The 22453-nt window shown below is 44.3% G+C and overlaps 2 protein-coding genes across 2 annotated transcripts in view; one reads left to right on the top strand and one right to left on the bottom strand.

The window, feature by feature from the left end:
• The window catches only part of LCA5L (lebercilin LCA5 like), a 39774-nt gene extending 28716 nt beyond the window's left edge, over positions 1-11058 (top strand). The window contains exons 6-9 of the mRNA XM_032392585.1: positions 2235-2319; positions 5672-5775; positions 5942-6059; positions 9617-11058. Coding sequence (XP_032248476.1) covers positions 2235-2319; positions 5672-5775; positions 5942-6059; positions 9617-10344 — 1035 coding nt within the window. The 3' untranslated portion in view covers positions 10345-11058. The remainder of the gene's footprint in view (positions 1-2234; positions 2320-5671; positions 5776-5941; positions 6060-9616) is intronic.
• GET1 (guided entry of tail-anchored proteins factor 1) overlaps positions 10223-22453 on the bottom strand; it is a 26856-nt gene continuing 14625 nt past the window's right edge. Inside the window, exon 6 of the transcript XR_004297913.1 lies at positions 10223-10312. The gene's annotated coding sequence lies outside the window, so the exon portion shown is untranslated. The remainder of the gene's footprint in view (positions 10313-22453) is intronic.

Here is a 22453-nt window from a genome sequence, read left to right as displayed (position 1 = left end):
AGAAACATACTGTAACATGTTTGTTCCCAGAAACTTAATTTCTGGAGAAGATTAATATTCTCATATGTTATCCATTTACCTCTGATAGCAGATTAATTTTATGATTAAAATAAATACAAACCAGCAGTGTCTGGGCGGCGCAGTGTCTGCCTTCGGCTCAGGTCATGATCCCAGGGTCCTGGGATCGAGCCCCACGTTGAGCTCCCTGCTCAGCTGGGAGCCTGCTTCTCCCTCTGCTGCTCCCCTTGCTTGTTCTCTCTCTCTCTCTCTCTCTCTCTCTGTCAAATAAATAAATAAATAAATAAAATCTTTAAAAAAATAAAAAATAAATACAAACCCTGCCCTCTCCAGTTCAGATGTGCAAAAATATGTATGTTTTTTATTTTCTGTAACTGAACTCTACTCCCTCATGAGCCCCATTCCCACCGGTGGGAGGTGGGGACATGGACAGATACGAGATGATACAGAAGCTTGTCTCAGTCTGTCCAGTTGAAACTGGTCCTAGTTTAGGTTGTCTCTGAGGCTTGCAGCAGTTTTCCCCAACCCCATCTCCCATTTCTCAGTGGAGACAGCATCTAGCCAGGGCGGGGGGCGGGGAGGATGCACACGTTCTGTTGGTAAAAGGGGAAAGGGGCCCCTGGCCCTCTGGAACCTCTAGACCTAGTTCTACTGAGGAATGACTGGTCTTAACTAGCCACGTCCCCAGGACCTGGCTGGTGTCTACTGGATATGGCTGGTGAAACTCGTGGCCTCTTCCCAGTAGGTCCAATCTTAGTGATCTTCGCTTGTTGTCTGTTGAGGCCAATGCCTCGAGATCCGTCTGCCATCTGATCCTTGGCTAGACCGTCGATCCCAAAGCCTGTGCTGTGGGATCACCTGGGTCAGTAACCTTGAGGACTGGGGAGCAGGTTCCCTAGCTCCCTGCGCAGCTCCCCTCTGGGGGGTCCCACTCCTTGTGTAAGTGAGGGAAGCATTCTCTTTGGCCCTTTGCCTGGACATTGCATTTAGCCTTTTCCACTTACCACTTAGCAATGCCATGTTACTCTTGCTCCACGCTGACCTGGGGGCTTGACGAAGCGGCTTGAATTTCCTGGGCCACGCCAAGGCCTCCTGGGCTGAGAGTTTCCCAACCTCAGAGTTGTTTCTTCACCCTCTTAGTATCTCTGAGGGCAGAGGGAGACCAGAACCCCATCTGATCTCTCTCTCTCCCCCTACCCCGCATCTCTGCCCCCACCCTTCCTTGGGCCCCTCCTCCAGGCTTTCCTGCCTAATCACACAGTAGAAGACACCCTTCACTCATACACTCCTTTTGACTGTGGTTTTGGCTAAAACTTGGTGGTCTTGAGTCTAACAGGCTTGCCTCTTGATGCATGTGCGAGAGGAGTGTTTGGTGCTTAGCGAAACCTTTTTTTTTTTTTTTCCTCGACAAGCCAGGATTTCACACATTTTGTTTTGCCAAGACTTTAAAAAGTCAATACTTTTGGGGCGCCTGGGTGGCTCAGTCAGCTGAGTGTCCGACTCTTGGTTTTGGCTCAGGTCATGATCTCAGGGTCATGAACAAAGAGTCTGCTTGGGATTCTCTCTCCCTCTGCCCCTCCTGCTTGTGCTCACGCTCTCTCTCTCTCTCTCAAATAAACAAATAAATCTTTAAAAAATAAAAATAATAAAATAAAAAGTCAATACCGAGATTTAAAGCTGAACAATGATGCCTCTGTTCTAGGCTTTACCCACCCTGCATGTACTGTCTAAATGCAGCCGTGTCTAGTAGAACTTCCTGTGATGGTGGGAATGTTCTACCTGCACCACCCAACAGTGTGGTCACCAGCCGTGGGCAGCTACTGAGCGCTGGAAACCTGGGTAATGTGAGGGAGGACTGAATTGTTCATTTCATTTTAATTAGTTTAGATCACAACGTGGCTAGTGCTATACTGGACCATGAGAAAAAACCAGCAAACTTCATGGCACAGACCCAGGGGACGGAAAAACTCCAGTGAAAGAAGCTGGCTCGCAAAGCCCTCGGCGATATTGTCCCCGTCACAAAAGTCTGTTGCTCTGTTAAAAAGTACTTTTTGGTGTCGGGGATGATATATAAGGTTATGGCCTATTTCTGTTTCTGCTAGCATCTATAGATTTTATTCAAAGAATACTGAGCCCACTTAAATTGTTTTATAGAAAAGATGGAGGCTGATAAGAGCAAACATTTATAGAAAAATTGGTATTGTGGTTCTCTTTAGGAGAAGGATCGAGAGCTTGAAATTAGAAACATCTATACTAGTCGGATACTTAAAAATTTACATGACAAAGAAGATGATCTAAAAGGTACATTTTAATTATTTTTGCTCAAAATCTATTTTTAAGGATGTAGTCATATTTTTCTACTTTATATCATGCAAATAATGGATATTTTAAAAATCAGTTTCACTAGGCATTGAAACATTTTGGGATTCTAGAAGAATAATGAGCCATGGGATATGGTTGAAACAGTAGGACATAGACATGCTCTCCTGCCCTCCCAGCCTCCGCTCAGTCTCACATGTCCTTAATGCAGGCGGATTGGGAGCCCCACTTTCCAGCTGGGAGCAAATTGTCTGCCAGACAGTGAACTTTCTAAGTACATCTGTTGCCCAGTGTGGGGGTTTTTTAAATCATCATTATTTAGGTACAATTTTCCTCAGTAAGATGCACCCATTTTAAGCGTGCATTTTGGCGGGTTTTGGCAAAAGCTGACATGAATGTGACCAGCACCCCAGTCAGTACAAACCCCCCCTCAGGAGGACCCCTCCCAACCCCCTGCCATCAGGAGTCCCTGGCCCTGGCCTGAGGCAACCGCTGATTTCCCTTGTCAGAGCAGCTTTCTTTGCCCGTTCTAGAATTTCCTGAGTGGAATCATATAGCAGGTGCTCTTCCGTGTCTGGCTTCTTTTGTTCAGCCTAATGCTTTTGAGATTCACCCATGTTGCTGTTGCCATCATTCGTTTGTACCTTTTCATTGCTGAGTAGTATTTTTCCTTCAAGACAGGCCGTACTTATCCACCATCCCCAAGATCTGCCAGCATAAGGCTTTGCTCAGAAGAAATACAATAGGAACACTCACCCCTAGTTTGGTAGAAAAAGCCACTACGTGCTTACTTTTTTGTTGTTTTTTGTTGATGGTGGGTTTTTTTAATTTAAATTCAATTACTTAATATATAGTGTATTATTAGTTTCAGAGGTAGAGTTCAGTGATTCATCAGTCTTATATAATACCCAGTGCTCATTACATCCCGTGCCCTCCTTAATGCCCATCACCCAGTTACCCTATCCCCCACCCCCCCCAGCAACCCTCAGTTTGTTTCCTATGATTAAGAGTCTTTTATGATTTTTCGCCCTCTCTGATTTCATCTTGTTTTATTTTTCCCTCCCTTCCCCTATGATCCTCTGTCTTATTTTTTAAACTCCACATATGAGTAAGATATGATAATTGTCTTTCTCTGACTGACTTATTTCACTTAGCATAATACCCACTAGTTCCATCCAAGTCATTGCAAATGAGATTTCATTTTTTTGATGGCTGCATAATATTCCATTGTATTTATGAACCACATCTCCTCTATCCATTCATCTGTCAATGGACGTCTGAGCTCTTTCCATAGTTTGGCTATTGTGGACTTTGCTGCTATGAACATTGGGGTGCAGGTGCTCCTTCAGATCACTACATTCGTATCTTTGGGGTAAATACCCAGTAGTGTAGTTGCTGGGTTGTAGGGTAGCTCTATTTTCAATTTTTGAGGAACCTCCATACTGTTTTCCAGAGTGGCTGCACCAGCTTGCATTCCCACCCACAGTGTAGGAGGGTTCCCCTTTCTCCACATCCTCGCCAACATCTGTCGTTTCCGGACTTGTTAATTTTAGCCATTCTGACAGATGTGAGGTGGTATCTCATTGTGGTTTTGACTTGTATTTCCCTGATGCCAAATGATGTGGAGTATTTTTTCATGTGTCTGGTGGCTATTTGAATGTCTTCTTTGGAGAAATGTCTGTTCATGTCTTCTGCTCATTTCTTGTTTGGATTATTTGTTCTTTGGGTGTTGAGTTTGATAAGTTCTTTATAGATTTTGGATACTAGCCCTTTATCTGATAAGACATTTGCAAATATCTTCTCCCATTCTGTCGGTTGTCTTTCGGTTTTGTTGACTGTTTCCTTTGCTGTGCAAGAGCTTTTTATCTTGATGAAGTCCCAATAGTTCATTTTTGCCTTTGTTTCCCTTGCCTTTGGAGACGTGTCTAGCAAGAAGTCGCTGCAGCCGAGGTCACAGAGGTTGCTGCCTTTGTTCTCCTCTAGGATTTTGATGGACTCCTATCTCACATTTAGGTCTTTCATCCATTTTGAGTCTATTTTTGGGTATAGTGTAAGGAAATGGTCCAGTTTCATTCTTCTGCATGTGGCTGTCCAATTTTCCCAACACCATTTGTTGAAGAGACTGTCTTTTTTCCACTGGACATTCTTTCCTGCTTTGTTGACGATTAGTGGACCATAGAGTTGAGGATCCATTTCTGGGCTCTCTATTCTGTTCCATTGATCTATGTGTCTGTCTTTGTGCCAATACCATACTGTCTTGATGATGACAGCTTTGTAATAGAGCTGGAAGTCCGGAATTGTGATGCTGCCAGCTTTGCTTTTCTTTTTCAACATTCCTCTGGCTATTTGGGGTCTTTTCTGGTTCCATACAAATTTTAGGATTATTTGTTCCAGCTTTGTGAAAAAAAATTGATGGTATTTTGATAGGGATTGCATTGAATGTGTAGATTGCTCTGGGTTGCATAGACATTTTAACAATATTTGTCCTTCCAATCCATGAGCATGGAATGTTTTTCCATTTCTTTGTGTCTTCCCCCATTTCTTTCATGAATGTTCTATAGTTTTCTGAGTACAGATCCTTTGCCTCTTTGGTTAGGTTTATTTCTAAGTATCTTAGGGGTTTTGGTGCAGTTGTAAATGGGATTGACTCCTTCATTTCTCTTTCTTCTGTCTCATTGTTAGTGTATAGAAATGCAACTGATTTCTGTGCATTGATTTTCTATCCTGCCACTTTGCTGAATTCCTATATGAGTTCTAGCAATTTTGGGGTGGAGTCTTTTGGGTTTTCCACATAGGGTATTTGTCATCTGTCTACGCGCTTACTGTTAAAGGCAACAACCTCAAATTTCCTTGCCTTCCTTTGTTTGCTTCTGCTTTGTAATCCAGAATAATAGCTAGCAGAGATGATCATACCAACCACGGGGTCATTTAAATGGGATCACACTTTGAGGAAAGTGTAGGTTTAGTGGCAGGCTCCTGCGTGAGCCATCATTCTAACCACTGGTAACCAAGAGCACTGCCACAAGAGGTCGCTGTGGCTCACTGCCTCACGACTGCGTGTCCGGGCAGGGAGGACGTGTCCTCCAACAGCAAGGCCCTCCTAGCCTAAAGCCTCCTTGACACCCCTAACCTATGTGGCCCAAAATAAGACAAAACCGGTGAAAGGGTAGGGTAAAGGGGAACCGGCAAATGTTATCCATATATTGGGGAAAAAAAGGTTTAAATGTCTGTACACTTTGTCTTACACTACAAACTTCAGCGTTATTTTATATCTAAGATCAATGTTGCTTCCACATGTAAAATGTTTCTTACATATAATGTACCTGTTCTGTAGTTTCTTCAACAAAATCTGTACAAGCAGACAGAAGTTTTTCATTGACAAGTATGAAACACCAGGAAACCCAAAAATCGGAAGATGCTCCATCTTTGACAGCTAAGGTACAACAGGTTTGAATTCTTGCGGTGTCTGAACATATCTTTATAAAAATAGGGTAAAATCGTCTCTTATTCTCCACAAAAAGTATTTATATTCATTGAACAAAACACAATTTAAAATTGCCTGTACCCCAAAAAAATGTGGTTTTGCTGCTTTTCTAAATTATAGGGTAAAAAGACAACTGGAAACATTGGTCATAGAGAAAAATCAACTGAAATAACCTGTGCAATTCCTCACTATATCAGCAAACTTCCAAACCAAGAGGATTCCAAGAGAAAATACGAAGGTAATTGTAACCACTTTTAAAAGTTTCCTTTACTCTTACTTGATTTAAGTTGTGAATTAGTGTGTGTGTGTGTGTGTGTGTGTGTGTGTGTGAAAAGTATACGTAAGAGGCACTTGGGTGGCTCAGCTGGTTAAGCCCGCCTTCGGCTCAGGTCATGATCTCAGGGTCCAGGGATCAAGCCCCACAGGGAGCCTGCTTCTCCCTCTCTCTCTGCTGCCCCCCTGCTTGTGTTCACTCTCTCTCTCCATCAAATAAATTCTTTATAAAAAGTAAATAAAAGTATACATAAAACACATATATACAATGTAAAGAATTCTTAGGAAATGAACACCTGTGTAGCCACACCCCTGCTTAAGAACTAGCACCTTCGTGTTCCCCGCAACACCTGTGGGCCCTTCCGAACCGCAGGCCTGCGCCCCCCGCCCGCCAGAAATAACCACCATCTTCCATTTCATGCCCGTCATTGCCTTGCTGTTCCTCACAGTGCGTATCCTTAAACAGTATGTTCAGTTTTGACACACTGAGCAGCAAACCCAAACCTAGCTGAGTAAAGGGCAACATCCCTGCTAAGGAAGACTTTAAATGAAGACTCCCAGGAAAAGACGCACAGACTCTGGCTTCAGCTTCCCCGGACATACAAGGGGTCGGATCTGGGGGTGAGGTCAGGCGTCCCCCTGGGAGGCAGAGAACCATCAGGGCCCTGGCACCTACACCGGGACAGACGGGGTGGGAGGGAATGGGCTGCCCGGAATTTCCTGTGCTAAGATCACCAGACTCCGTCCAGCGCTCGGGAGCAGGTCCAAGCAGAACGCTGCTGTCCCCGGCCAAGCCAGGCTGCAGCGCGTGATGGCGAGGGCAACACCTTCATCAGGCCCCGGGCAGGACAGGCCAAGGACGTGGCGTGCCCGGGAGGTCTGCGGAGCAGGGGTCTTGGTGGCGCCAGCCCTCAGTGCTTCAGCCTCTTGGCCTCCGGCCCGGTCCCCCGTACCTCTGGCGCGCCGCTGTGGTGCTGGGACCCGCGTTTCCCCGCAGGCTCCTGCCACCCCGTTCTCTGCCCAGGCTTCTGGCTCCTAAGCCATGGCCTCCTCCTGGGTAAGAGCCGTCGTGCCCTAAGAGCACATCCTCCCCCAGCTGCTGGAGGATGCGTGCGTGTAAGGTAGGTGTGTATGCCTGTCGTCTGGAAATGGCATTACGCGACCCTCACGCTTGATGAATACTTGGCTGGAAAGAAATGCTAGGTTGGAGATCATTTACCTTCAGAATTCTTTTTTAAGATTGTATTTATTTAGAGAGAGAGAGTGGGCACACGCGAGTGGGGCTGGGGGCAGAGGGAGCGAGAATCTCCAGCGGACTCCCCGGTGAGCACCGTGCCTGTGCGGGGCTCGATCTCACGACCCTGGCATCAGGACCCGAGCGGAAATCGAGCCCAAGGCTTCCCCCACGGAGCCGCCCAGGCGCCCTCCGTCCGGAATTTTAAAGCCACTGCCCCCTGGCGTCCGTGTGCAACTACTGCCGCCGGGAAATGTGCCGCGCGCCCCACGGCCGGGCAACCGCAGCGGCGGCGGGCAGTCCCCGCGGCCCGGGTCCCGCTCCGGAGGCCGCACCCTCGGTGTGGGGCCTCCGACTTCGCCCAGACGACACGGGGCTCGCCGGCCGACCGAGGCTGACAAGTCGGCTGGTCGGTTTCCACGGCGCTGTTAGTCCGTGTCGGTGGTTCTTGTTGTCCCGGAAAGCTTACCCATCCACGGGACAAAGGGTCTTGGAGCCACAGTGTCCGGTCCGGTTCCGGGGAGGAGTCGCGCCCTCGTGCGCCGCTGACCCAGCGAGGAAGGACCCGATGGCGCGCAGCAGGGAAGGCGTGCGGCTCGGCTGGGGGCCGTGGAGCTGCCGAGAGCGCCCGCACCAGGAGGGACGCGGAGGGCAGCTCCGGGGGCGGCGGGGCGGCGGGGGCGACCCGAGCGGACACCCGAGGAGGGCATTCCAGGCGAAGCCCGCGCCGCCCGCAGGAGGGGCTGCGCAGCGGGGGGCTGCGGGGGGCACGGGACAGCTCGGGGAGCACGGTGGGGACTTGGGCCTTCTCTCGGAGGCGGGTGGGGGCGTGGGGAGCCACGAAGGGCTCGGAGTAGAGGCCGCTGCGCAGGAAGAGCAGGGCAGGGAGGCCGGGAGCAGCCCACCGCCCTAGCCCCGGAAGGGGGTGGCAAAGGAGCAGTTCCACCCAGGGTGTCCCGTGTCCACATTCGCATCAGGTATCGTGGGGCACGACAGGAACAGTTATTTAGAATTAACCATACAGTCTGCTGGCTTCTTTGCTCACCACTAATTCTTAAAACGATTGCTCTTGCTAGAATTCCTTTTTTTTTTTTTTTCCTGGATTAAAACGAATACTTTTATTTCAGAATGTGTTCACGTGAGAAAATTTCCCAACCCCGTGCTCATGTGACATTGCCCCATTCCCCGCCACAAATGAGCGACCGTCCAGGTGTGTAAGTGATCAGGACGCAGGTCGTGGGTGCGGGTCTCCTCGGAAGGTACCTGCAACAGCCCTTCCTCGGAAGAGGGGAGGCTGAGGGCAGGGCTTCCTGAGTGCCTGAGCAAGGAACGGGAACGGAAGGCTCACCTCCAAATGACTTCTTCATTTCACAGCCTACCCTGAACCTCTCCCCGTCAGTCCCCACAGCCCCACCCCGGTCTTTACAATAGCTGCCCAGAATCCCCCGGACTGCGCACGCCATTTCTTTACCCGTGGCCCCTTCACACACACTTAGGATGTTTCCTTGTTGCTACACCATGCTGCAGTACACATCCTTATCCGTATCTTTGCGTATTTTTGTAGTTTGGTCCTAGAAGTGAGGTTGTTGGATCTAAGAGCACGTTCACGTAAATTCTGATAGATTCAGGGGAGCCAGGGCGGGGCAGATGGCTGAGTGTCTGACTGGTGTCAGCTCAGGGCATGATCTCAGGGTCTCGAGATCGAGCCCTGGGTCAGGCTCCGTGCTCAGCGGGGAGTCTGCTTGAGATTCTCTCTCTCCCCGTCCCTTTGCCCCTCCTCGCCAAACCCCCATGCACACGTGCACACTCTCGCTCTAAAAAAAAAGGTTAAAAAAAACTTTTGTATAGTTACAGTCAAATTGCCATCCAAAAAAAGCTGTACCAATTGACACACCCACCAATGGGGAACAGAGTTCCAATTTCCCCATATTCTCACCAAATCTGGAAACTATTTGTCAGTTTGGATGGGTGAAAAGTATTTTCATTGTTTCAAATGGCACTCCATCGCCTAGGAATGATGAGCATCCACTGATAACTTCTTAGCAAATGTCCATTCTTCTTTCATGAATATCATGTTTCTTTTGGTTTCATAATTCTTATTTATTTGGTATGTTCTAGGAAAGTTGAACGTTTCAAGCTTGTTACCAGCACCCTTCCCTGTATTCTAGTGTTGGATGCATGTCATGTTCATGTGCCTGTCAGATGTCAACAGTGTGCTCAGTATGCCTTCTTGAAAGAGAAATCCCTACATTTTAAAGATCACTAAACAGACTATTTTTCGAATATAGATTTATCGAAGGAAGAGGAACATTTGGAAGTACAACCACCTCTGGCGAATATTGGAAGACAGAGAGAAACAAAAGAAGATCAAGAAAAGAAAACCACTTTGGTGAAAGAAGAAGAAGAACTACCACCAAAAAGAATTCAAGTAACTCATCCTGAAAGGGAAGGCAAGCAGGAAGACAATGCAGGGAAAGAAAAGTTCAAAACAAGTCTCCAAATAAATGACATGGACGAGATGCCTGATAAAAATGCTGCTGCGAATATCAAGATACCCTTCAGACAGAGAAAGCATTACTCGTTCACAGAAGCGACGGAGAACCTGCACCACGGGCTTCCTGCCTCGGGCGGCCCGGTCGGGGCAGGTGTGATGAGAGGCGGCGTGGGCACCAGCAAGCTTCGCGAGAACGCAGACGGACTGAAGCCAGAACATTCTGTGAGTGGGTATGAACCCTCTTTTGGCAAGTCTTCCCGGACAAAAGCAAAAGATACTTTCAGAGATAAGAAAAGAAGTCTAATGGAAGAACTCTTTGGGTCGGGCTATGTCTTTAAACACGACCAGACCAGCACGGCTGCTCCTGAACACGCTGACGAGACTCTGGAAAGTAAGAAGATGCACCATCTACCTCCTAGTCAGGCCTCTGCCAGCAACGCTTTCGGAGATTCTAAAGTAACTGTGGTAAATTCTATTCAGTCATCTTCACCTACAGAAGGAAAAAGAAAAATAATTATTTAAATATAATCAATATCCTAATACATTCTGATATGATATTCTCGTTCTTATGTGCCTTTAATCTTATAATGTTAGTGTTGTGTGTCTGTGTGTTTTGGTACTTAAACTGACTTTGGATAATTAAGGTTTTTATAATCTAATTTTGAAAATCCATTTTGTATTAGCCAGTCACATTTCAAATATAAAATTATATCTTTTCTTCCTACAACTGAAAACATGTCCATTATGCTTTAATACTCTGTGGGACTCCACGGCTCGTAAGTCCAAGTCAGCCAGCCAAGACCCACACACCTCATGTATGTGGGAACGTCCGCAGCAATCAAATTGTGTTTTAACTAAAAAACATGGAAGCAGCTTTGAAAGAGAAGACTCTATAAAAAAAAAAAAAAAAAAAAGGCATAGTGATGACCAAGCGTGGTTTTATGAAAATTACTTTTGAGTGTTCTCCTATTCAGCTAAACTGCCTTTGTGATGACACTCTCCTCGTGTACACCTGAGATTCACTATTTTTATTTCTAGTTGTTACATACCTATTCCTTGTCCTTCTTCCTGTTAATCTTGTTGTAAAAGAGCACCTGGGCAGAAGGGTGTCCACTCTAGCGAGCGGCTCCATTACACTGAGAGTATCTCGTATGGGGACTAGACAGCGGCTGCGCTCCCAGCACTAATCAGTTTACTTACCACCTTCATTTAGTTTAAGGCCAACTTATTTACAGTGTGGACCATGCTATTTCCAAAGAGGTTTATGGATTGGTGTGTAATACTAACACTTTAAAAAATTGAGAACTTTAAAAATAAAACTTTTAAAAGAGAGTGAAAGCCATGGTGGGAAAACAATTGTATTCAAAACCAAAGACGAGATAAATACTGTAACTGCCATAAGCTTTGATCTTTATGAAAACCACAGAGGGGAACAGAGAAGGAAAGGGAGGTGGGGGAGGGAGGAAAGTTTGATGTTCCACAGGCTTCTAAGGAGAGACACGCAAATGCACGTCAAATGATATAAATGCCTAGCCCTAAATTCTGGAGAAATTCACTAAAAGGATTCTTGGAAATGGTATATGGAATAATATTCCAGTATTTTAACATCTACTTGCTTTACAGCAGGTGTAGGATTTTTCAAGGGATCTTTTCTTATGCCTGCCTACCCATAACAAAAGCATAAATCATAACATGAGTTAAGGGTCCGTCCGACTCTTGATCTCAGCCCAGGTCTTGATCTCAGGTTGTGAAATCAAGATGCACGGGGCATGGAGCCTACTTTAAAAAGGAGAGAGAGAGAGACAGATCTAGGCTGGTAGTACCCTCAGGGCAGGAGAAATGCAAATTGTCTCTGGAAAAACCTGTCCTTGACCCAGGCCTCAAGAAATTCCCATAGATAATTAAAAACAAAAACAAAAACAAAAACCCACCCACATACATGCAGTCCAAAAAATGATAAAAGACAAGAAAACAAGGTGTTAAGACAACCAACAGGAACAGATATCAGGGTCAGATCTGCAAAGACTCTACATGTTGGAATTATTATACGCAGAAAATAAGCATGTTTAAAGAAATAAGTTTCTGAAAATATGAATAAAAAGAACAAGAACTCAGCATATGTGACAAAGAACTTAAAAGACGTACATATAATCATTGAATTTAAATTAACTCTATAAATGGGCTTAACAGCAGAAGAAACCAGAACACAGCAAAAAGATGGATCTAAGAAACCAGAACACAGCAAAAAGACGGATCTAAAGAAGCGATCACCATCGAAGCACAGAGAGAGAGAGGAAGTATGAGGGGAGGTTAACAGGCATTCACAGATTAAAAAGGCTGAACTAATATGTAATCTGATCTTCTGAAGAAAAAAGAAGAGAGAATGGAGCAGGGTTAAATACCTAAAGAGATAAAGGGTGAAAAATTTCCAGAACTGACAGAAGGTACCAATCCACTGATTCAGAAATCAAGCAAAATAAACAGAAATAGAAATGAAACGAAACTCACACCTGGCTAGGGCATGACGAAACTGCAGAACACCAAAGACAAAGAGAAATCTTAAGATCAACCAGACGGTAAAGGCAACGTATTGTGAAAGGAAGCACGGCACGCATCCATCACGACAGTGAAGGCAGAAAACAGTGGGGAGCCCACGGGACAGCCGTGACCTGGAACCGCACACCCTCCAACACTGCCCAGAAGAAAGAAGATGCAGGACACGTTTTCAGAGCCTCGCTAATGCGGAGATCAGCAAACCTTTTCTATAAAGGGCCAGACAGTAAATAACTGAGGCTCCACAGGCCACCTACTCTCAGTCACACCTTCGCGACACCACTGGAGCGTGAAAACAGTGGGAGACGATACGCAAACGGGCCTGGCTGGCCTCCTTCCAATACAACAAACCAAGTGCAGCCCGCTCACCAAGTAGAGCCTGCCGCCTAACTCCCGTTCTGACTGACAGACTTCAGGCAGAGGGACTGGTTTGAGATAAAAGGTCTCCTGTGCGAGCAAGAGTGGTGAGTGTGTAGTCCTAACATCGTGGTCTTACACCACCATCTCTGGTAGGGTCACACGGCTGAGGCATCATGCGTATGATGACGAGTACCTCGTGCGTCGGGAGGGAAGGACTGACGTTCTGGTGTTGGCGCTCACGCTACAGCAGAGGAGAGGAAAGCATTAACGTTAAGCATGGACAAATTTCCTAATGTTAAAACAAAAATCAAGTAACTTCAAAATTTAAGAGGGGAGAAGGATGTGGAAAAAAAAAAAAAGAAGGCGGCAATCATGAGATAATAGAAAATATGTACTGTGGGGACACCTGGGTGGCTTAGTCGGTTAAGCGGCTGCCTTCAGCTCAGGTCATGAGCCCAGGGTCCTGGGATCAAGTCCCGCATTGGGCTCCTTGCTCAGAGGGGAGCTTGCTTCTCTCTCTCTCTGCCTGCCGCTCCCCCTGCTTGTGCTCTCTCTCTCTCACTATCTCTCTCTCTGTGTCAAATAAATAAATAAAATCTTTAAAAAAAAAAAGAAAGTATGTACTGGCCTCTGCCCAGGCTCCCGGCACAGAGCTCCTGAAACCCCTGTAATTCCCTGCATGGGAGGAGCACTCGGAGCACCTTTTGTTCTGGTATTTGGTCTCTAACCCCTTCCTGACACAGGGCTCCAAAAACCCTGGTAATTTCTGGGTGATGGGCGTGTCTTTTGTTCTAACGAGGCGACTCCAGGTGGGCTCCTGGGTGGGGGCTGGTCACCGGAAAGACCACGCTGGGATTAGAAGTTTGGAACTTTCAGCCCCACCCTTATACTCTTGAGAAGGGAGAGGGGCTGAAAATGGAGTTGATGACCCACCATGCCTACCCAAGGAAACCTCCATAAAATCCCGGCAGCACGGGGTTGGGAGAGCTTCTGGGTTGAACACATGGAGGTGCGGGGAGAATGGCGTGCCTGGAGACGGCGTGGAAGCTCCACACCCCTTCCCACACACCTTACCCTAAGCATCCCCTCCATGTGCTGGTCATCGGTATCCTTTATCATATCCTTTTATAATAAACTGGCAAACAGGAAGGAAATGGCTTTCCTGAGTTCTGTGAGCTGCTCTAGCAAAGTAATCAAACCTGAGGAGATCATGTGAATCCCTGACTGATAGCTGGTTGGTCAGAAGCAAAGCCCAGACCTCCCGGTAATGGGTAGCCCAGCAAATAAAAAAGCACCAGTAAAGAAAAAGATTTGAATAAGACAGTTGGTAACTCTAATCTAATGGACACATACAGAAGATAACTTCAAACTTGTATTTTTCATCACAAATGGAGGATTTACAAAAATTTTATCCTAATATATTTTAAGGTGGAGAAGAAATGGTTAAATCCTAAGCTAATTTTCCTAATATAATTCAAGAAAAAATATAAAACTGAAAAACCTCATAATCACTAAAGAAATTGAAATCAGTAGTTAATCTTTCAATAAAAATAAGAGAAAACCCAGAAGATTTTACCAACAAATTCATCATATATTCAAAGAATAACTCAGACCTTAAAGGTGGTCCAGAATATAGAAAAAGGAACATTTTCCAACTCATTCGTATGAGACTGGCATAACCTTGATAACAAAACCAGATGAGGAAAAAGACAATACTGTCCACATTCAACACTTCTATTCCACACTGTATAGAGGTTCTGGCCAGAGCAAGTAGGCAAAAATGAAATAAAAGGCATTGATTGGAAAAGAAGTAAAACTATCTCTATTCACAGATGACATGATCTTGTATATAGAAAATCCTAAGGTATCCACTAAACTACTGGAACTGATAAATGAGTTTGCAGAATACAAGATCAATGTATAAAAATCAATTTCTATATAACAATCAAATGAAATTTAAAAAATTTCACTTATAATAGCATCAAAAAGAAAATACTTATGAATAAATTTAACAAAGGAAATAGAAAATATCATCTGAAGACCACAGAGCGTTGTTGAAAGAAATTGAAGATCAAAATAGCTTGAAAGACAGCCCATGTTCATGGATTGGAAGACCTAATACTGTTAAGAGGGCAATACTCCCCAAGCTGACAAATTCAACACAATCCCTATCAGAATCCCAGCTAACTTCTTTGTAGAAATTGAGAAGCTAATTCTAAAATTCATATGAAATTGCAGGGGACACAGAACAGCCAAAACAATCTTTAAGAAGAAACACAAAATTGGAGGATGCACACTTCCCAATTTCAAGACTTACTACAAAGCAACTGTAATCAAAACATTTTGGTATTGGTTTAAGTACAGACAGACAACGAGGTGGATGGAATAGAACTAAGAGTCCAGAAATAAACCCATGTATCTACAGTCCACTGATTTTTGACAAGGTTGCCAAGACCACTCAACGGGGAATAAACAGTCTCAACAAATGGTGCTTAAAAATCAGATATCCACGTACAAAAGAATAAAGGTGAACCTTACCTCACTCTCTATACAAAAATTAATTCAAAGTGAATAAAAGACTTAAATGTAAAAGTTAAAACTATAAAACTCTTAGAAGAAAACATAGACATAAATCTCTGTGACCTTGGATTTGGCAACGCATTCTTAGATATGACACCGAAAGCACAAGCAACAACAAAAATATTGGCAAAAGCTACACAATATTCATTCAACTTAAGAATGAACTCTCAGGCAGGAGTCAATATTGAGTGTTGAAAGAGGGATGCAGGAGAAGAGGAAAGGATGGTGGAGGAGCAGGGAACCCTATTCCAACTGGTCCCCGGAATTGAGCTGGATATCTACCAGACCACTCTGAGCACCCACAAAACCAGCCTGAGATGGAAGAAGATCTGGATCTCTACAAACAGAATATCGCAGGCGGTTGGTTCCAAGGTACGAAGCGGGGAGCCGTGATTCCGCGGGCAGATATCGGAGGATAAACGGCAGCGGGAGGGTGCCTGGCCATGGGGATCCTACACCGCCGGTGAGTGACAGCCTCGCGCGCTGCGGACGGGCACAGACTCGCAGACCGGTAGTGGCGGGGAAAGGACTTTAGGGCAGCCCCCGGGGCGGAAACCCAGAGGGCGGGGTCGCGCGTGGGAACTGGGAGCAGCTGGCGGTTCTGGAAGCACAAAGGGCAGAGACATGCCCCGACCTGGAGGCAGGACTGGGGGCGCTGCGGAGGGGCGCACAACCCAGGATGCTGCAGTTTATAGCAGCACGGACAGAAACAGAGACGGTGTGGCCTGGAGAGCTCACTGAAGAACAGACTGCAGTCTCTCTGCTCTGAGGCAGAGGGTTGGAAATGGTCTCTTCTGCTCTGACTCATGGAAGAGACGTGGAAAGCCGCCAGGGAAAGCTGCCAGAGAACAAAAGCCCCAAAAAACCGGTTCCCACTGAGCCAAACCCCCGCCACAGGGGTCAGGGCAGCTCCGCCCAAACAGGGTTGCCTGAGTAACAGCGTGGCAGGCCCCTCCCCCAGAAGACAGGCTGGGAGAACAAGAGGCCAGCAACCCTAAGGTCCCAAGAAAACAGGTGCATCTTGCTGGGTTCTGGTCAATAATTTGGACTCTATACATTCCCTCAACCACCCATCAACAGTATGACTAGGAGGAGGAGCCCCTAAAACAGAAAAGACTCAGAGATTATGACTTATGCTGCAGATTTACAAATGGATGCAGATATAACCAAGATGTCAGAGATGGAATTCAGGCTAGCAATTGTGAAGACAATGGCTAGAATGGAGAAATCAATTAATGGCAACACAGAGTCTCTAAGGGCAGAAATGAAAGCTGAATTGGCAGAACTTAAAAATGCTATCAATGAGATCCAAACTAATCTAGATAATCTAACAGCTAGGGTAAGTGAGGCAGAAGAACGATTAGTGACCTGAAGACAATTTAATAGATAAAAAGGGAAAAGAGGAGGCCAGGGAAAAACAACTCAGAATCCATGAAAATAGAATCAGAGAAATAAGTGACACCATGAAGCGTTCCAATGTCAGAATAATTGGAATCCCGGAGGGAGTGGAGAGAGAGAGGGCTAGAAGATGTATTTGAGCAAATTGTAGCTGAGAACTTCCCTAATCTGGGGAATGAAACAAACATTTGTGTCCTAGAGGCAGAGGGGACCCCTACCAAGATCAAGGAAAACAGGCCAACACGCCGGCATGTAAAAGTAAAACTTGCAAATCTTAGAACCAAGGAAACCATCTTAAGGGCCGTTAGGGGGAAGAGATTCCTTATGTACAGTGGGAGGAACATCAGAATAACGTCAGACCTGTCCACAGAGACCTGGCAAGCCAGAAAGGCCTGGCAAGACATATTTAGAGTACTAAATGAGAGGAACATGCAGCCAAGAATACTTTATCCGGCAAGGCTGTCATTTAGAATGGATGGAGAGATGCAGAGCTTCCACGACCGGCAGAAGCTGAAAGAATATGTGACCACTAAGCCAGCCCTGCAAGAAATATTAAGGGGGGTTCTATAAAAGGAGAAATACCCCAAGAATGATATACAACAGAAATTTACAGGGGCAATCTATAAAAACAAGGTCTTCACAGGCAACATGATGACAATTAATCCATATCCTTCAATAATCACTCTTAACGTGAATGGCCTAAATGCTCTCATAAAACGGCACAGGGTTGCAGATTGGATAAGAAGACAGGACCAATCCATATGCTGTCTACAAGACAGGTTCATTTTGAACCTAAAGATACATCCAGACTGAAAGTGAAGGGATGGAGATCCATCTTCCATGCCAATGGACCTCAAAAGAAAGCTGGGAGAAAAAAAACAAAAAACAAAAAACAAACGAAAAACAAAAAACAAACAAAAAAATAAATAAATAAATAAAAAAATAAAACAAAATAAAATAAAAAGAAAGCTGGGGTAGCAATTCTTATATCAGACAAATTAGATTTTAAACTAAAGTCTGTAGTTAGAGACACAGAAGGACACTATATCATTCTTAAAGGGTCTATCCAACAAGATCTAACAATTGTAAATACCTATGCCCCCAACATGGGAGCAGCCATCTACATAAGCCAACTGTTAACCAAAATAAAGAGTCATATTGATAACAATACGTTAATTGTAGGAGACCTCAGTACTCCACTCTCAGCAATAGACAGATCATCTAAGCAGAAAATCAACAAGGAAACAAGAGCTTTGAATGATACACTGGACCAGATGGACCTCATAGATACTTACAGAACATTCCATCCTAAAACAACAGAATACTCATTCTTCTCGAGCGCACATGGAACTTTCTCCAGAATAGACCACATACTGGATCACAGATCAGGTCTCAACCGATACCAAAAGACTGAGATTATTCCCTGCATTTCTCAGACCATAATGCTTTAAAACTGGAACTCAATCACAAGAAAAAATTTGGCAGAAATTCAAACACTTTGAAGCTAAAGACCACTCTGCTCAAGAATGTTTGGGTCAACCAGGAAATCAAAGAACTTAAACAATTCAAAGAAACCAATGAGAACGAAAACACATCGGTCCAAAACCTATGGGATACTGAAAAGGTGGTCCTAAGGGGGAAATACATAGCCATCCAAGCTTCACTCAAAAAATAGAAAAAGGGGCACCTGGGTGGCTCCGTCACTAAGCGTCTGCCTTCGGCGCAGGTCATGATCCCAGGGTCCTGGGATCGAGCCCCACATCGGGCTCCCTGCTCAGTGGGAAGCCTGCTTCTACCTCTCCCACTCCCCCTGCTTGTGTTCCTGCTCTCACTATCTCTCTCTCTGTCAAATAAATAAATGGAATATTAAAAAAAAAAAAAGGTTTGAAAAAAGAAAAAAATAAAAATAAAAATAAATAGAAAAGTCCCGAATTCACCAACTAACTCTACACCTTAAAGAACTAGAGAAAAAGCAACAAATGATGCCTAAGCCACACATTAGAAGAGAAATAATTAAGATTAGAGCAGAGATCAATGAATTAGAAACCAGAAACACAGTAGATCAGATCAACGAAACTAGAAGCTGGTTCTTTGACAGAATTAATAAGATTGATAAACCACTGGCCAGACTTATCCAAAAGAGAAGAGAAAGGACCCAAATTAATAAAATTATGAATGAAAGGGGAGAGATCACGACTAACACCAAGGAAATAGAAACAATTATTAGAAATTATCAACAACTATATGCCAATAAACTGAGCAATCTGGATGAAATGGATGCCTTCCTGGAAACCTATAAACTGCCAAGACTGAAAGAGGAAGAAATTGACAACCTGAATAGGACAATAACCAGTAACGAGATTGAAGCAGTGATCAAAAACCTCCCAAAAAACAAGAGTCCAGGGCCTGATGGATTCCCTGGGGAATTCTACCAAACATTCAAAGAAGAAATAATACCTATTCTCCTGAAGCTGTTTCAAAAAATAGAAACAGAAGGAAAACTTCCAGACTCATTCTATGAGGCAAGCACTACCTTAATCCCCAAACCAGGCAAAGACCCCATCAAAAAGGAGAATTTCAGACCGATATCCCTGATGAATATGGATTCCAAAATCCTCAACAAAATCCTAGCTAATAGGATCCAACAATACATTAAAAGGATCATCCACCATGACCAAGTGGGATTTATACCCGGGATGCAAGGGTGGTTCAACATTCACAAATCAATCAATGTGATAGAACACATTAATAAGAGGAGGGAGAAGAACCATATGGTCCTCTCAATCAAGGCAGAAAAAGCATTTGACAAAATACAGCATCCTTTCCTGATTAAAACTCTTCAGAGTATAGGGATAGAGGGAACATTCTTCAAGTTCATAAAATCCATCTATGAAAAACCCACAGCGAATATCATCCTCAACGGGGAAAAGCTGAGAGCCTTGCCCTTAAGATCAGGAACATGTCAAGGGTGCCCACTCTCGCCACTATTGTTCAACATCGTATTAGAAGTCCTAGCAACAGCAATCAGACAACAAAAAGAAATAAGAGTTATTCAAATTGGCAAAGAAGAAGTCAAACTCTCTCTTTTCGCAGATAACATGACACTTTATGAGGAAAACCCAAAAGACTCCACCCCCAAATTACTAGATCTCATCCAGCAATTCAGTAATGTGGCAGGATACAAAATCAATGCACAGAAATCAGTTGCTTTCTTATACACTAACAACACAACTGTAGAAAGAGAAATTAGAGAAACAATTCCATTTACAATAGCACCAAAAACCGTAAGATACCTCGGAATAAACCTAACCAAAGAGGTAAAGGATCTATACTCTAGGAACTACAAAACACTCATGAAAGAAATTGAAGAAGACACAAAAAGATGGAAAAACATTCCATGGTCATGGATTGGAAGAATAAACATTGTTAAAATGTCTATACTACTCAGAGCAATCTATACCTTCAATGCCATCCCGATCAAAATTCCAATGACATTTTTCAAAGTGCTGGAACAAACATTCCTAAAATTTGTATGGAATCAGAAAAGACCCCGAATCGCCAAGGAAATGTTGAAAAAGAAAAACAAAGCTGGGGGCATCACAGTGCCAGACTTCAAGCTCTATTACAAAGCAGTGATCACCAAGACAGCATGGTACTAGCACAAAAACAGACATACAGACCAATGGAACAGAATAGAGAACCCAGATATGGACCCTCAACTCTATGGTCAAATAATCTTTGACAAAGCAGGAAAAAATACGCAATGGAAAAAAAAGACAGTCTTTTCAATAAATGGTGCTGGGAAAATTGGACAGCCACATGCAGAAGAATGAAACCTGACCATTCTCTAACACCATTCACAAAGATAAACTCAAAGTGGATGAAAGACCTCAATGTGAGACAGGAATCCATCAAAATCCTAGAGGAGAACATAGGCAATAACCTCTTTAACATCGGCCACAGCAACTTCCTTCAAGATACATCTCCAAAAGCTAGTGAAACAAAAGCAAAAATGAACTTTTGGGACTTCATCAAGATAAAAAGCTTCTCCACAGCAAAGGAAACAGTCAACAAAACAAAGAGGCAACCCACAGAATGGGAGAAGATATTTGCAAATGACACTACAGATAAAGGGCTGGTATCCACGATCTATAAAGAACTTCTCAAACTCAACACCCAAAAAACAAATAATCAAGTCAAAAAATGGACAGAAGACAGGAAAAGACACTTCTCTGAAGAAAACATACAATTGGCTAACAGACACATGAAAAAATGTTCATCATCATTAGCCATCAGGGAAATTCAAATTAAAACCACACTGAGATACCACCTTACACCAGTTAGAATGGCAAAAATTGACAAGGCAAGAAACAACAAATGTTGGAAAGGTTGTGGAGAAAGGGGAACCCTCTTACACTGTTGGTGGGAATGAAAGTTGGTACAGCCACTTTGGAAAACAGAGTGGAGGTGCCTCAAAAAATTAAAAATAGAGCTACCATATGACCCAGCAATTGCACTACTGGGTATTTACCCCAAAGACACAGATGTAGTGAAAAGAAGGGCCATATGCACCCCAATGTTCATAGCAGCAATGTCCACAATAGCCAAACTGTGGAAAGGGCTGAGATGCCCTTCAACAGATGAATGGATAAAGAAGATGTGGTCCATATATACAGTGGAATATTATTCAGCCATCAGAAAGGATGAACACCCAACTTTTACATCAACATGGATGGGCCTGGAGGAGATTATGCTAAGTGAAATAAGTCAAGCAGAGAAAGTCAATTATCACATGGTTTCACTTATTTGTGGAACATAAGGAATAGCATGGAGGACATTAGGAGAGAGAAGGGAAAAATGAAGGGGGGAAAATCGGAGGGAGAGATGAACCATGAGAGACGATGGACTCTGAGAAACAAACAGGGTTTTAGAGGGGAGGGAGGTGGGGGGATGGGTTAGCCTGGTGATGGGTATGAAGGAGGACACGTACTGCATGGAGCACTGGGTGTTGTACGCAAACAATGGATCGTGGATCACCACATCAAAAACTAATGATGTATTGTATGGTGACTAACATAACATAATAAAATAAAATTAAAAAAAAAAGAAAGAAAGCGGGATGCATACTCTTTACATGCCAAATATGCAAGTAGAAAAGCTAACCCACACCAACAAGAAGAGAGCCCCGAGAGAGGATGGCATCCACACTAGTGTGCAAACCAGCAACACACACAGCTTTGAATCTGCCACACCACCAAAGGGCTCTGCCGTGAAGGACTTACAAGAGAAGAGCATCCTAGAAAATTCTAGTATCTGTTCATTGGTAACGCCTCAACTATGAAGAAAATATACTCCCTGGGAAAGACTTACATGGCCCTAGTGGAAAGCCATTATGTGATTTTCTTTTTTAAGTTAAATATTCCTGGATACTGACTTAAGACACGCTGGGAAGGGGATAAAAAAGCCTAAGGGACAGTCTCTGGCAGCACTGAAAACCCTGTATCACACACACACACAAAAGCATCTAAAACATTAGGAACAAAACCACACAACAGCAGACACCCCACATCAATACAAAACCGGTTGACAAATCAGTCACAGAGATACTATGTAAGGTTCAACGAGGAGGGGAAGAAAAAAGAAATCACTATCATCTAAGATGATTAAGAGAGGGCTTCACACATTGCAAGGGGGGCTCAGCACACACACAGATTGCAGGGGAGGCTCAGCACACACACAC

Source organism: Phoca vitulina, unplaced genomic scaffold, assembly GCF_004348235.1.
Source record: "Phoca vitulina isolate PV1807 unplaced genomic scaffold, GSC_HSeal_1.0 scaffold68, whole genome shotgun sequence".
In the NCBI taxonomy this organism is placed as follows: domain Eukaryota; kingdom Metazoa; phylum Chordata; class Mammalia; order Carnivora; family Phocidae; genus Phoca; species Phoca vitulina.
The sequence above is the reverse complement of the archived record's forward strand: the minus strand, read 5'-3'. Positions and strand labels throughout refer to the sequence as shown.